At 41.6% G+C, this 16,175-nt stretch overlaps 1 protein-coding gene across 1 annotated transcript; it reads right to left on the bottom strand.

Annotated features, from left to right (window-relative positions):
• Positions 1-662: 662 nt before the first annotated feature.
• Positions 663-10,390, bottom strand: LOC141436013 (pleiotropic regulator 1-like). The gene is made up of 8 exons (XM_074098845.1): positions 10,272-10,390; positions 9,881-10,105; positions 8,543-8,629; positions 6,837-6,922; positions 5,104-5,298; positions 3,636-3,771; positions 1,854-2,038; positions 663-1,042 (listed from the first exon to the last, which is right to left on the bottom strand). Exons 1-8 carry the CDS (start codon positions 10,345-10,347, stop codon positions 851-853), a joined length of 1,182 nt encoding a protein of 393 aa, XP_073954946.1. The 5' UTR covers positions 10,348-10,390; the 3' UTR covers positions 663-850.
• Between the last annotated feature and the right edge of the window lie 5,785 nt (positions 10,391-16,175).

A 16,175-nucleotide genomic window follows, 5' to 3' on the forward strand; every position in this document is an offset into this window, starting at 1 on the left:
AAAAAATATACGGTCCAGGAGGATAATAGGTACCTAATAATATTCCACTAAAGTTCCAAAACTGTTCCAAAACCTATTTATTAGAATATCCCCCGTCGGTTCTTCACGATATCTTCACGAAGATATTTCAATTCAAATTTAGGAAAAGTGGCTCCATCAATTTCTTGATGATTCTGCCAGTGTCGAGGTTGACAGAGACACGGTGGGTAGGTGGACGACTTGTTTGATTATCAGCTAGTTTTCGGTGGGATAACTACCAGTTACTATCTGAAATGAGGATACGATACACTAGGCACGAAGATATTTATGTTTATATACTTATTCCATTTGACACAAGATGGCTTTAGAGTCAAAATAAAACTCCCATTAGACACTAGATGGCGCTACAAGCTAATAAAACATTAAAAATTGGTAAAAAAAGTATTTTGTTATAACTTCCTCCGCTTAAGTATCTTATTAGGCGCCAGTTCACAGAATGCGTCTCTTCAGAGGCAGTTTCGTCCTCTCAGTATATAAAAAAGGTACTCTGTGGTTTCGATTTCGACCTCGCGGTAGATTATTCCATTTAACACAAGATGGCGTTAAGTAAAAAAAAAAATCCCTTCGACACTAGATGGCGCTACGAGTAAAATAAAAGCAGTGTTCCAAAACCGTATTTTATTAAAACTTCCTCCACTTAAGTATCTCAGGGCGTCAGTTGACGAGATGCGTCTCTTCGGAAGCAGTTTCGTCCTAGCGGTAGATTTTGGTGCTTTTGTCGACACAAGATGGCGTTAGTCAAGATAAAACTTCCATTCGACACTAGATGGCGCTACGAGTAAAAAAAGCAGTGTTCCAAAAAATTATTTTATTAAAACTTCCTCCGCTTAAGTATCTCAGGGCGCCAGTTGACGGGATGCGTCTCCTCAGAAGCGGTTTCGTCCTCGCGGTAGATCTTGATGCTTTTGTCGGCTTCAGCTGTGATCAGACGCGAACCGGAACGGTCGAAGGTCATCGCGAAGATGCCGGCTTCGGAGTCCATAGAGCCCGGCTGGACGGCCGACTGAGGAAGGAAATTAGACGTTGATTTATTAAATTGTCTTTACTGTTATTGAGTACGGTCCTCAGCGGAGTGTGCAAAAATATCTGACGCATCCACCGGCCCTAGAAATAGTCGTATCAGATATTTTATACACGCTTTGTTGTGTCAGATATTGGTGCTCGTGAGTGTACATGGAAAATTATACAATCAAGCAGAATAATTGACACTTTGAAATACGAAGGAAGCTGTCCATTCTGAATATCGTCAAAAATGGAATCTTGTAAATTGAAAAATATGATATAGACTGTTAGAAAGAATGACCATTTTTATTTACGTAGACTGAGAAAAATTGGACGTAGTTTAGCAAAAAGGACACAAAGCACTGTCAAGTTATTCTAAAAATTCGCTTTACTTTCTACTGAAAGTAGATCCAAAATTAAAAAAAAATCTTCAAATTCAAAACAATTTATCAATTTATTCACAACAATGACAGGAAACAAAATTAATAAAACCTACATAAACATATCTAACTATAAAAAGAAAACACCATAATAAGAAATAAAATATGTTCCAACTGAAATACTAAATTCGTTTTACAAATTACCTACGTTTTGGTCCTGATTCAGACTACATTCAATCAATGCATATTTTATTTTGCTCCTAATTTATAATAGACAAAACTCAATTCGGACTTTTTTCGCAAACTAATTCCGAAAAACTCAGACGCGAGCCTGGGTTTGAACCCACGAAGTTATGAATAGCCCAACAATACAAACAATATTTAGAAGTTCGACCTTTTTATCCAGCCGGCCCTTTCTTGAACAACAATTACCTGCAGCCGCTGGAAGTTGTACCCGGTGCGCCAGTCCCAGCAGTAGAGGGTGCCGTTGTCGCCGCCGCTGACCAGCACGCCCTCGGGGTTGACGGCCATGCAGTTGACAATAGCGTTGTGCCCGGACAGGTTCTGGATGAACTTGCCGTCGGGGCACTTCCACTGTTTTATGTTGTCCGGGGACGCTGGGGGGATCAAGACGACAGATAAGGGATATTATTCGAATATTTAGTCAACTAATCCTAGTAACCCCTCTTATGCTTAAGACACGGATCCGTGTCAAATTTAAAGCTATGTTTTTGTATTTTTTTTAAATCAGCTGAATTTGTGCTCATTATAACAGATGAGACTAAAATTCAGTACTTTTTTAGTCGCATACGAATGCGAAAGTTTGTGTGTGTGCGTGTGCGAGAGAGAGAGTGAGATTTATTTACACAAATAAATCTTAAATATAAACCTTATTTGCAACGCAATAAAATCAACATGTGTATGACTGATTCTCCGTTGGTACCTATACATATTTTGTGTTTATGTTTAGTTATGTAGTTAGTAAGCATCACTTTGCACAAGAATTTTAGCATCAGAGCGCGACGCCAACAAACTGTTTTAGAGTTTGGCGTACTGATAATAAATTGTTATGTCTGTGCTAATATTAATAAATAAATTAATTAAAAAAAAATTGACACAAACGTAAAATAGAAACACAGACAAACAACATTATGCTTCCTGTCTACTGACAACATTAGTGTTGAATGGTGTAAAATGGACCCCACTCAGCAGTAAGCAGCGTTGCAGCAAGCCGTGACGTTGTTTTTCCGGGGGATACATTTCGAATTAAAAATAACTCGCAAACATAGTACACCGTAACGACACGAACGCTAGCGACACACGATTTAGAAAAAAATATGTATACAAAAATACAATAAACATGACTAATGGTTAGGCGGAAACGTGCGTGACCTAAATAGCTGGCAGTCTAGTACTAAAGTGCGATTCTCGCGGAGTTTTTTTCCACGCACAAAAACGCGCAAAAACAAATACGCCAGCCATTTGCAATAAATGCAAGCATTTACCGACATTAAAAAATTAAAAACTCAAGTTTATCCATTTTGTTTTACGTGTATAAGGACGTTTTCACAAAAAAGTGTACCTACTTTTTTTCAATTTTAGAAAAACATGTCTCCTATTCAGAATCAAGAGCACAATCGATTCCGATAGTTAAAAGAAATGTCAGTTTTGTGACGTTTTTTTCATACACTGTATAGGGTCACAAAACTGACTCATAAAATTTGTATAAACAAATTAAATACATTTTGAAAGAAAAGGTACACTTTAAAAAAAAGCCTATAAACTAGTATTTTATGCAACTGTATCGTAATAGGGGTCCTTAAAACACGAGTGTAGTGTGGGTTTATGAAACGAGGCGTAGCCGAGTTTCATAATAGGGTCACATGAGTGTTTTAAGGCCTAATTACGTACAGTTGCATACAATATTTTATCTATATCCATATATTAAATCCTCTATCATGTGTTCAAGAACCATTGAGAATGACCTGCATTAACGAGAACTAGGTAGGTATGTCTGCCCCACGAGCTGCGCCCGCTGCGCCTCGCGCAGGTGGCGGCGCCCCCCCCGGGTGCTGTAATGATGTATGAAATAATGACCATTACGATACAGCCGTGTTCATAATAGAATCCAATGTCGTAATGCTGGTCATTACCTATGGTTTTTGAACGCATAATTGAGGATTTACTATATGGGTGTAGATAAAGGTACGTTACCTGATGCGAAGGTGTTGAGCGCGGGATGGAGCGCGATGGCGCGCACGGACTTCTTGTGGTTGGTGAGCGTGCACAACGCGCGTCCCGCCGCCAGGTCCCACAGACGGAGCGTCGAGTCGTGCGACCCCGTTATTATCTGCGGCGATAATATGCTTTACAAGGGCCGGGCGGCAAGTTGCTATGGAGAATGAGAAATGAGCCAGCCTTGTGGACACCCTGCCTAATAGTCAGTCTCTGGGCCAATCAACTTTTTTACCGACACTAATCTGTCCGCAACATTTTTCAAACAATTGCAGATTTTTGTAAGTAAACATGTTTTTTCTGTAATTTAATAGATAGTGTACATATGATGAATACATGCCATCCTACGTAAGTTCAACCTATTTAACCGTGAAATATCTTGTTGGAAGTACGATTTTTTGGTAACGCCCAGAGACAATTTTGGTAACGCAGGAGACGCCCAAAGTGTCGGTAAAAAAGTTGATTGGCCCCTCTGCGATTTGGGTGATGTCTTACTTCTTAATATCCTACTAATATTATAAATGTGAAAGTTTGTGAGTGAGTGAGTGAGTTGTTAATTCTTCACGCTGAAACGGCTGGACGGATTTGGATGAAATTTGGCGAAAAGTTAATTTATAGCCTGGATTAAAACATAGGATACTTTTTATCTCGATATTCCCACGGGATAGGGATAAAATTCGAAAAAACAACCGCTAGGCTTAGAGTCATGAAATTAGGTATGTAGGTAGCTGGACATCTGGATTGAAACATAGGATACTTTTTATCCCAGTGTTCCTACGGGATAGGGATAAAATCTCTAAATAACAACCGCTAGGCTTAGAGTCATTAAATTTGGTATGTAGGCAGCTGGACTTCTGGAATAACACATAAGCTACTTTTTATCCCGATATTCCCACGGGATAGGGATAAAATCTCGAAATAACAACCGCTGGGTTTAGACTCATGAAATTTAGCATGGGTGTTTCAATTTAACGTCAATGAAAACCACAATGTAATTTTAGGGAATTCCCACGATATCGGCGATAGCTGTATCTAATAATTTACGCGTAGAAATAGATTTTTTGGATTAGAGTAAGTTAGTTTTAGTTCTTTTTTTATTTATTTTTGTTAATTATTGTATATATTATTTGTTTGTTTATAAATAAAAACAATAGAGAATGAGAAAAGTATGTATTGTAGGCATCTGCCTCTCCTTGCTCCGCCCTTGATGCTTTTTTTTTATTCAACTGGATGGCAAACGAGCAAGTGGGTCTCCTGATGGTAAGAGATTACCACCGCCCATAGACACCTGCAACACCAGGGGGATTGCAGATGCGTCGCCAACCTAGAGGTCTAAGATGGGATGGACCTCAAAGATGAAAATTGACTGAAGGCACGCCCAAGTGTTAACACCAAGTAATCATACTGTATCTAAATGTTAGACCCTGTATATGTATAGATATGGTACCTGGGGCTCGCTAGCCTGGCACACGAGCGAGGCTATGGTGTCCGTGTGTCCGGTGAGCGTGTGCACGTTGGCCTTAGTGCGCATGTCCCACACGCGCGCGGTGGCGTCGCGCCCCGCCGACACCAGCACGTCGATGGTGGGGTGCAGCGCCAGTGTGTACACCGCCGATAAGTGCCCGTGGTAGTGACGGATCACCTGGAGAAAGATGGTTACGGTGGTTTCAGACTAGCTTGCTATTTGCGCGTAAAGCTCGTTTTTAGGGTTCCGGAGCCAAAATGGCAAAAACGGAACCCTTATAGTTTCGCCATGTCTGTCTGTCTGTCCGTCCGCGGCTTTGCTCAGGGACTTTCAATGCTAGAAAGCTGTAATTTTGCACGAATATGTATGTAAACTATGTCGACAAAATGATACAACAAAACGTTACAAAAAAAATTTTTTTAGTGTACCTCCCATAGACGTAAAGTGGGGGTGTTTTTTTTCCTCATCCAACCTTGTAGTGTTGGGTATCGTTGGATAGGTATTTTAAAATCATTAGGGGTTGCTAAAACGATTTTTCGATTCAGTGATTTGTTTGCAAAATATTCAACTTTAAAGTGCAAATTTTCATTAAAATCGAGCGTCCCCCCCCTCTAAAACCACCGGTGGGTGGAAAATTTTGAAAAAATTCACAATGGTAGTAAGTATATCAAATTTTCAAGGAAAACTATAACGGTTAAGCAGCCTAAGGTATAAAATATACCTAAACTTGGAAGATTCCGTATAAAATAGAAGAAATCCTTTGAAAAATATTACTTATTTTTTTCGTAATGGCTACGGAACCCTATTTTGGGCGTGTCCGACACGCTCTTGGCCGGTTTTGTAAGCGTGTATGCACGCACAGGTGCGGTTTAGTTTTCTTCGAGCGTTGAACACGCAGGAAAACGCGCGTTCGGTGTAAGCACGTATGCACAAAAAGGATCGCATACGCGCAGAAAAAACGCTAGTCTGAAACCACCTTTACATTCGACAATTTGAGGTGAATGCTCCGAAGAATTATTTGACCTGCTACCAGCTGCGAAATTCCACCATCGCACCTCCCGCCGAAAGTCTTAATTTCATCGACAACATCTTGATGAAAAGCCATCTACGATTGTGCATTTCCTTCGGCACTTCCTGTCACGTACAGTGAAATTGTGGAATCCACTTCCGTCAGCAGTGTTTCTGGACAGACAACTATGACATCCGGGCTTTCAAGAAGAGGGCTTATACTATCTTAAAAGGCTGGCAACAGACCAATGACTCTCTTTGAGTAGTTGGCACTCATGTGCAGTACCGTAAACTGCTTCAACTTTGCCCTCTGGCCCCAACATTGCCTGATTTCATTTAGAGTCGATAACTTAGCACTCGTATAATTTTTTTAACTTTTATCTACGGGAGTTATTATTACGGAGATAAAAGCTTTAAACCCTATACGGGTGCTAAGCTATCGACTTTAAATCAAATCAGGCAATATTGGGGCGAGATGGCAAAGTTGAAGCAGTTTACGGTAGTGATAATTTCACATCAGATAACCCGCTTGCTCGTTTGCCTCCCTCTCATAATAAAAAAAAGTTACATATCATCATGGCCATGTGTTTTTCATGGTTTTAAGGCCAAGTAAAAAAATCTTTTTTTTCTTACTTTAATCAAGGTTTCAATGTCGTATAATGCACGTCTGTAATATTAATGTGCTGTGAATAAAATGTTAATGTTACCTTATTGTATTCTAAATCCCAGCATTTAACTTGTCTGTCTTCACCGCAACTGAATAAGTAAGGATGCCTAGACGACACCTCCAAGCCTGCCAAAAAATAAATATAAATAAATGTACATATTCACGTACGCTTAGGAAATAACAAATTCTATGTAGTGAGCAGTATTGACATGACATACGGTGCTGAAACATGGACGCTCACGTTAGGGCTGGTCCACAAATTTAAAGTTGCTCAACGTGCTATGGAAAGGGCTATGCTCGGAGTTTCTCTGAAAGATAGAATTCGTAACGAAGTGATCCGACAGAGAACCAAAGTTATCGACATAGCCCACCGCATTAGCACGCTGAAGTGGGCCGGCCATATAACCCGAAGAACCGATAACCGTTGGGGTAGACGAGTTCTTGAGTGGAGACCACGGATCGGCAAACGTAGCGTAGGACGTCCTCAGACTCGGTGAAGCGATGATCTTCGCAGGGCGGCTGGCAAGAGCTGGATGAGAGTAGCCGAGGATCGTGCTCAGTGGCGTGCCATGGGAGAGGCCTATGTCCAGCAGTGGACGAACATAGGCTGATGATGATGATGATGATGATGATGAGCAGTATTGGGCAGTATTTGAATTGCTTGTAATTTAAAAAATGACAACATAAATGTATTTATTTTTAGTAATATTCATGAACTAGTATATCGGAATTAAAGTTTCGATTTGGCTAGTCATTTCCGTTTTGATTATGAAACATTGTTATTGTATACGCAATACATTTTCCAGGCTGCTGAATGCACATATGCGTTTGCAGTACAATCGATACTGAATAAGCAAAGATTATAGCATGAACAAATGTTTGTTTCAAAAAAAAAATCAAAAATCAAAATATCTTTATTTCATATTTATGGGTAAGTAGGTTTACAGTACCTGGGGCGTCCCTTTAGGCTAAAAAGCCTGTGTTAGAACGCTCCGCTCCTCCAACATTTTTAACACTTATTGACAATATTATATTATAAGTAACAGTTGTTTGATTGAATAAGGTAAAGTTTGGTGCGTAACAAAGTATATAACAACAATTGACATAATGAAACAATTGATATAATGTAATTTATCTTAAAAACCAAACTTATTTCTATTTTTATTAACTAGTCTGTAAGTTTCACCAGTTTCTGTTACTAACACGATATGGATCTAGCATCTGAAATAAATGATTTTTATTTTTATTTTATTTATCAATTCAATTTCATGTACTTTGGGTTAGGTTCATCATCATCATCATCCCAGCCTATATACGTCCCACTGCAGGGCACAGGCCTCCCCTCAGAATGAGAGGGCTTGGGCCATAGTTCCCACGCGGGCCCAGTGCGGATTGGGAACTTCACACACACCATCGAATTGCTTCGCAGGTTTGTGCAGGTTTCCTCACGATGTTTTCCTTCACCGCAAAGCTCGTGGTAAATTTCAAATGTAACTCCGCACATGAATTTCGAAAAACTCAGAGGTGCGAGCCGGGGTTTGAACCCACGACCCTCTGCTTGAGAGGCGATGGGCCAAACCACTAGGCCACCACGGCTTACAGGGTTAGGGTTTGGTGGTTTGGTGGTGGTTTGGTTTGGGTTAGGTTAGGTTAGGTTTATTTTATAAAAACGTTCCGTGAAGCTCCTATCCTTTCAAATCATATCAAATGTTGTTATACCGATCATTACACACCCGGTAAAGTTACCTCTGACTGTGCTGACATGCCCTGTGAGTGACACTTTTAACTTGCCGCTGGCCAGGTCCCAGATCTTGATCACACGGTCGGCAGCACCTGGAAATAATGATGCAAGTCAATCAATCAATTAAAAAAAAATGTATACAGATAGCGCGCGAGTTGAATGCAGCGGGGGCCTGAGGTGAAGGGCGGGAGCCTCTCCCCCCGCTAGCCACACGCCCCGCCTCAGTCGCCATTAGTGTAGTGCTATCCTTGATCTGTCGTACACATATCGATCGCGTTAACTTATATTGCACCCCGTATTATTTTTTTGTTTTTAATGATGACTGATCCGAGTTCGTTTCCGTTTTTTTTTTGTTGATGGTTTAATCGAGTTACATCCATCTTGTTGAGACACGTTGCGACTACGATGGTCCTGTATATTATACATAATTATGTGTTTGAACAGCGAAAGATAAAAAAAGTGAAAATTAAAATATCATTCTTTCTGGATGTCGATAATTTCGTCATCATTAACTCTAATAAGGTCGCAACACTATCGCATTACTGAGCTCTGCATTCAACTCGCGCGCTATCTGTAGCTTCATCGGTACTATCAATGAAACCACCAATGACGAGGCTGAAAAAGACACTATCCGACACAAAGACACTTATTATGTAAGTCCGAGAGTTCCCAACCTGTGCGTGCACTGGGCTACGATGGTTGCCACAGACAGACAGACATTGGAGTCAAACTTATATGTAAAGGGTTTTACCCTTTGACGCCACGGTCGGCAAAACGCGACAGCTGAAAATCGTGCCATAAGGCGCAATGTATTATTTTTACCCCCAACACGAAAAGAGGGGTGTTATATTATAAGTTTTACCGATATGTGTGTCTGGCTGTGTGTGTGTGTCTGTCTGTGACACAGTAGATCTTAAACAGGTGGACCGATTTGAATGCGTTTTGTTATTTGTTTTTTTTTTTATTCAACTGGATGGCAAACGAGCAAGTGGGTCTCCTGATGGTAAAAGATCACCACCGCCCATAAACACCTACAACACAAGGGGATTGCAGATGCGGTGCCAACCTAGAGGCCTAAGATGGGATACCTCAAGTGCCAGTAATTGCACCGGCTCTCTTACTCTTCACGCTGAAATACAACAGTGCAAGCACTGCTGTACATGGCAGGATTAGCGAGCACACTATGTGTTGGTGTTAATTAAAGAGTTATTGTATTGTATTTTGTAGTTAATATTTCAAATGATGTCCTCCATACCATGTGCAACAAAGGCGAACCTTTACGCTTGTTTATTATGTGCCCGAATATGGCTGGCAAAGCCAAACTTGATTTAAAGGAGTATTACCTGTAGCGAACCATTCGTTCCCGGGCTCCACGGCGGCGCAGCGCACCCATCCGAGATGCCCAGATATGACGCGGAACAGCTTCCAGGGCGCGTGCCAGCGGGGCTTGGGCATGGTGGGGGGCTTGCGCGGCGCCAGCGCGGTCGCGGCGGCGGCCGGCGGCGGCGCAGGGCCCGCGTACGGTAACAGTGCACTGTCCGAGCCTAGCGCTGCTGACTCTGCCATCTCTGCCGACGTTATCAATGTTTTAAATAAAATCAGCTGTAATGTCCTACTGCTATGCTGTGTCTCCTAAGATCAAAATTTCATAAACCAAACAGTCTTCTCATGTGTGTAATGTCTCTATGTCAACATTGGGAAAATATGTCTTGCAAAAACGGGAAAAAATATCACCTGTGTCGTGTGGGGTCTCCGGTCTGCTCATTACTTCTAGTTGTTTGACCGCTTGCGCTTTCTGCACAGCTGCCATCACCTGCCCGTAGCTATCACGAGCTTTGACTGACCGGAGGATTTTCTCACTGCAACAACCAATAAATCTTACTTATATTTATGCATTACTTTGCAGAGGCCCAGTATGGTTTAAATATTAAAATCATACAAAAGAATAGATTTTTATAAAACTAAAGTCTCGTGTCGTTCGTCGCACACGGTGCGCGTGTACGATGAATCGCTCTCCGCCGAATACACGCGCCGGCGCAGCAGCCGCGATAAATTGTAATGGGCAAAATAATTCTACATGTGACCTCAAGTGCTCAGCTTGCAATGTGATAATAAATGAATTACTGGCTTTCGTTGTGGACAAGGTTGATGTTCTACATGACAAGGCACTTCTTCAAATTTGTATGAGCGCGTTTGCTTTTGACGAAATTGAAAATGCCCGGCAAGTGGTTATGGCATTGTTGGCCCCGCACAAGAGACTGATGAGACGTAAGGAGGGCTCCGAAGAAAAATCGCTCCTTGAAATTTTTAATTTGATCAAAGAAACGGAACCAACGATACTGCCTGTTTTCGTTGCTAGAAAATTAAATAAGCTACCACCTGTCACGTTTGACCATGTCGACGTGACTGCGTTCCTGAAAGAAATGTGTCTGCTAAAAAGTGAACTGACCCAGTTAAAGGCAGACAAGAATAAGAACGTTGACAATTGCGCCACAGACATTGAAATGTTAAAAACAGACATGGAGGACATCAAGCAACTCCTGAGGAAAATGTATCAGAATAATAATTCTAATTCGAAGCAGGGTCAGAAACGCTCTGAGAACAACACATCAATAACGCATCACACTCAACAACGGTACGCTAATACCCCCGCATCTCACAAAAGTAAACAAGCCGGGCGGCGGCGGCGTGCGGGAAACTCCCCGCACCCCGATAGCCCGAGCGCCGCTCCGCGAAGTTTACTAACACTGACATCACCGCAAGCACAAACATCTACCCGCACCGATTCTGAAGGCATAGAATATCATGCACCAAGTTATCGTGAAGTAGTCATTAGGAAGCGCGACACGATTTTAAACTCTACGCCAAAGGGAATAGGGGCAAACTCTTCTCAGCATGATGATGGCTTTATTTTGGTCCAACGTAAAAAGAAAGTTATGCGCAAAGGTAACTTGTGCGGATCGGCGCCATCATCGAGCAATTTATTAGTAGCGGAATTACATGCGGCTATATATGTATCACGGCTAGATAAGACTATGGATGTTCACCACCTTAAGGAATATATACAAAAACAGGGCGAGGAGTGTATAGATATACAACTACTTGCCCAAAAACAAGAAACAGACTTTAGGTCATTTAAAGTTATTGTACCTAAATGTAAATTAGATAAATTCCTTTGTAGCTCATTCTGGACCAGAGGAATTAAGTACAGGATTTTCCGCGATCGCTTTGTTAAATCACAAAGGCCGACGACGAACTAAGAAAGCTAATATTTTATCAATCAATATGATAAGTACACCCATTAATAAATTAGATAATAAATATGCGAAGACTACTATGGTTTCGTACAACTGTAAGTCGATTAAAAGGTCTGTGGCGTATGTGCGTGATTTATGTAAGGAAGCTGATATCGTCCTTCTACAGGAAACTTGGTTGTTGGAGCACGACTTAGATTTCGTGCATGGTATAGATGCGGATTTTGCATGTACGGCGTCTTCATCGGTGGACACATCGGCGGGCGTGCTGCGGGGAAGGCCATATGGAGGCTTGGCAATTCTGTGGAGGAGGGCGAGGTTCCCAGACGTGTCTGTTGTTAAGTGCGACAGTGACAGGATCAGCGCAATTCGTATTGCTTTGGACTCTCGGGTAGTACTTGTGATGAATATCTACATGCCCACGGACCATCCTGACAATCTCGCGGAATTCATCGGTTGCCTGGCCGCCGTAAGCGCAATAATTGAGGAGTGTGATGCACAAGTAGTCTTCTTACTCGGAGACTTTAACGCACATCCAAGCGCGAGCTTCGGTCGGGAGCTTTTCAGCTTCTGTGTGCAGGAGGAGTGGTTGTGTGCAGATGTGGAGAAGCTCGGTCTTGATTCGGGCTCATTCACGTTCATCAGTGATGCAAATGGTGCCCAAAGGTGGTTGGATCACTGTCTTACCACAAAAGCTGCGTGGGACACCATTGTCTCGGTGGATGTTATAAGTGATGTGTCGTGGTCGGACCATCTGCCTTTACGCGTTGTCTGTAACCTGGATCTAGCAACTAGATACCATGCCTCCGGAGCCGATGGACAGGGTCACGGGCAGGGAGGAGTGCGTTGGGGGAGCAGAGACAATAAGCAAATTAATAATTATTTTAAATACTGTGATAAACATCTGACTGAAATTAATGACATATTTATTTGTAACATATGCAATGACGTAAATGATTGTGATGTATTGAATACTTGTAAATATTTACATGATCATCATAATTTTATTAATAACTTATATACAAGTATTGTAACAACTTTAAGAATAGGTGCTAAGACAACGAAGTGCTCTCGTTCTGGTAAGAGTAAAATAAGACCAATGGTACCGGGTTGGAACTTCCATGTCAAGGAAAGCCATGGTATTTTTAGAATGCATTTTAATAGCTGGCTAAGCTCTGGTAAGCCATCCTTCGGTCCAGTGTTTGAAAGAATGTGCGAAAGTCGAAGAGTTTTTAAAAACAAATTGCGTTGGTGTCAAAACAACGAAGAAAAAATTAAACTAGATATTTTAGCGGCCTCGAGGAAAGATAAAAATTTTATTAAATTCTGGAATGAAATTAAGAAGCTTAATTTTAAACAAAAGTTACCTGTGAGCGTGGATGGGTGCCAGGAACCGGCGCTGATAGCCAGTATCTTTAGTGATAGGTTTAAAATTTCCCCGAGATGTATACCAGAGACGGCAGTGGAGTGTGTGCTCGAGGATAGGCCTTTTAGTTGTAGTTTGGAGGCTAAACCACAACAACTTATTCGTTTCTTGCCTAAGGAAGTCGAGAAAGTGGTTATGAGCATGAAACGGGGCAAATCACCAGGCCATGATGATCTTAGTCTTGAGCACATACTCTTTGCAGGTGACAGCATATACAAGAAGCTTTGTAGTCTACTAAATCTATGTACGCGATACTCTTATCTCCCGCCAGACATGATTCGTACCGTTGTCGTTCCGATTGTCAAAAACAGGACGGGAGACCTGTCATCGTCGGCTAATTATCGACCAATCTCCTTAGGAACTGTAATAGGTAAGATATTTGAACGGTTGTTGCAGCCCGTACTGCTCAAGGCTGTTAACATAGATGATGCGCAGTTTGGTTTCCGTCCCGGTCTTTCCACAGACTCTGCTATTGTTAGCTTGAAACATGCTATAAACCATTACGTGAGTAATGGCACATCTGTCTACGCATGTTTTCTCGACCTGAGCCGAGCTTTTGACCTTGTGAATTATGAAATTCTATGGAGCAAAATGCGAGGCTCTGGTGTGCCCGAGGACCTGGTACGAGTTTTCAAGTACTGGTACGGAAACCAAACTAACTGTGTGAAATGGGGCGACATGACATCTGATAGCTATATATTAGAATGCGGGGTGCGCCAAGGTGGGGTAACCTCTCCGGACCTCTTCAACCTATATGTCAACGACTTGATGGGGAGGCTGAGGAACACCAAAATTGGTTGTCACATAGGTGGTGTTTGTGTGAACAGTCTCAGCTATGCTGACGATATGGTGCTGCTGAGCCCCTCCATTAAGGGCCTCAGGAAATTGGTATCAGTCTGTGAGAATTATGTCAACTCTCATGGGCTGATATATAATGTAGCTAAAACGGAAGTTATGGTTTTCAAGGCGGGAAGGGGTCCGGAGAATGTGCCGGAGGTCAGACTGAATGGTGAGATAGTGCGCGTTGTGCGGCAGTTCAAGTATCTGGGCCATATACTAACGGATGACATGAGGGACGACAAGGATATGGAGAGGGAGAGGAGAGCGTTGGCGGTCCGAGGGAACATGTTGGCCCGGAGATTTGCCAGGTGTAGCAGGCAAGTCAAGTGCACGTTATTCAACGCCTATTGTCTTTCTTTCTACACTTGTCAACTCTGGGTGAGGCACAACAGCAAATCGTACAGCTCCATAAGGGTGCAGTATAATAACATATTCCGGGCCCTTATGGGTCTGCCCAGGTTTTGCAGTGCCTCATCCATGTTTGCTGAAGCCGGAGTACCTGACTTCTATGCTGTTGTGCGCGCGCGCATAGCCTCCTTTTGGGAGGGGCTGCGTCGCTCGCGGAACAGCATCTTAAGTGCGGTCTATCTCGATGTGGACAGTTCCATCTTTAGGTACTGGCTTTCCGCCCATCAAAACGAGAACCGAAAGTAGGTACAACCTAATTTTATTTTTATTTTATTTTATTTTCTATTCCTTATTGCTATTTTGTTTTTGTGTTTTTATTTTTAATGATTTGATTTAATTTTAATTTTAATTTTATTTTTTACATAATATGGGTGTACTCTGAATGCCTGGAAATAAAACTTTATTATATTATTATTATATTATTCTAATAACTGAATATATGGATGCAATGTAGCAACCTTAAGGAGAAGACACACTCGCTCTTAAACATTTTTGTTTGCAAATAAAGTTTTTGACGATTTTATTGTTTAATTTTTTATATTGCTTTTTTAATATTTTTTTCTTTGTTTAGTTTTATATTTAATTCAGAAGTTTATGACGTTGAAACATGCAAAATATGTAAATTACTAAATGTAATATTTTCCTTACTTATTACCATAGTAATATCTAAGTTCCCTGTACTGATTAGGTGCCTACAATGACAGTGTACTACCTACTAGTTCAGGTATGGTAGCGTATCTTCATGAGTAAAGCGGCCTTTATACTACGATGTGCAAAATTCGAACTTCGTACTTTGCCGTCCCACTGACGCTTATATTACTTAATACGAGAGTGAGAGAGACGATACGAACTTCGATTTTCGAATTTTGTAGTAGCGCCCCCGGACCTTAAGAAACGCTCGTTGCGAACAAAACCCACTTAATACCGAGTGCTCCGTTAGTTCCAAGTGCCCCACCGGCGCTCGTGTCCTCGCGACAGTGTGCTCTCGGTCTAGTTTTATCACCGAGGCGTCAAACTATCATTTTCTATACGGGTACTCAAAGACATTGTCATAATCCCTGAATACACAAGCTAGGCACGTTGCAAGCGCAATTACTGGATGCCTACCCGACCGCGAGCAAAAACGTGTCGGAACCAACATGGCTCCCCATAATTATTCACCTAATTAATGCGAGAATTTTGCAACTTTTTACCCAGAGCTATGACTGGCGCTTTAACAATTTCCTTAGCAGTATTAGAGTGATAGGATTAAATTATAATAGTCTACGTATGGTCGCGATGCGCGGAATCGTGATACATTACGCCCTGATTGGCCGGCCGAGCCAAACGCGTCGCGGAGTTATATGCTAACAGAGCATAAGTGTCTTAATTAAAATACAGACCCACGGTACCTATTTGGAGTGACGGCGATACGTTTTAATGTTTATTTACAAAAAGTTATCTCGGTATAAACCGATACGCTTAAGTGTAGTAACATTATGCGTTACTAACTGCCATTTAATGTTGAAGGTACAATAAAGTGCTCATTTTACGGCGTTGGTGAGAGATAATTAATTTTGGAATTCTATTGCTGTATTTGGAATTCTATTCAGTTTGATGAGTACGATCTATGTTTTAATTATTTGCTCGTATTACAGGTCACACCCGGTATAATTTTTAGACAATTACACAAACAAAACGGTTCAACTCACGTTTTGCTCTTTCCGGAAG

The sequence above is a fragment of the Choristoneura fumiferana genome, chromosome 16, assembly GCF_025370935.1.
Source record: "Choristoneura fumiferana chromosome 16, NRCan_CFum_1, whole genome shotgun sequence".
Classification (NCBI taxonomy): domain Eukaryota; kingdom Metazoa; phylum Arthropoda; class Insecta; order Lepidoptera; family Tortricidae; genus Choristoneura; species Choristoneura fumiferana.

Bases quoted from the DNA above. Each gene is read 5' to 3' on its own strand.
- LOC141436013 (XM_074098845.1), bottom strand. From the start codon at position 10,347: ATGGCAGCTGTGCAGAAAGCGCAAGCGGTCAAACAACTAGAAGTAATG. The intron at 8,630-9,880 runs GTAATACTCCTT...CATTATTTCCAG, and splicing joins GAACGAATGGTTCGCTACAG to GTGCTGCCGACCGTGTGATC. The intron at 5,299-6,836 runs GTAACATTAACA...ATCTTTCTCCAG, and splicing joins GGGATTTAGAATACAATAAG to GTGATCCGTCACTACCACGG.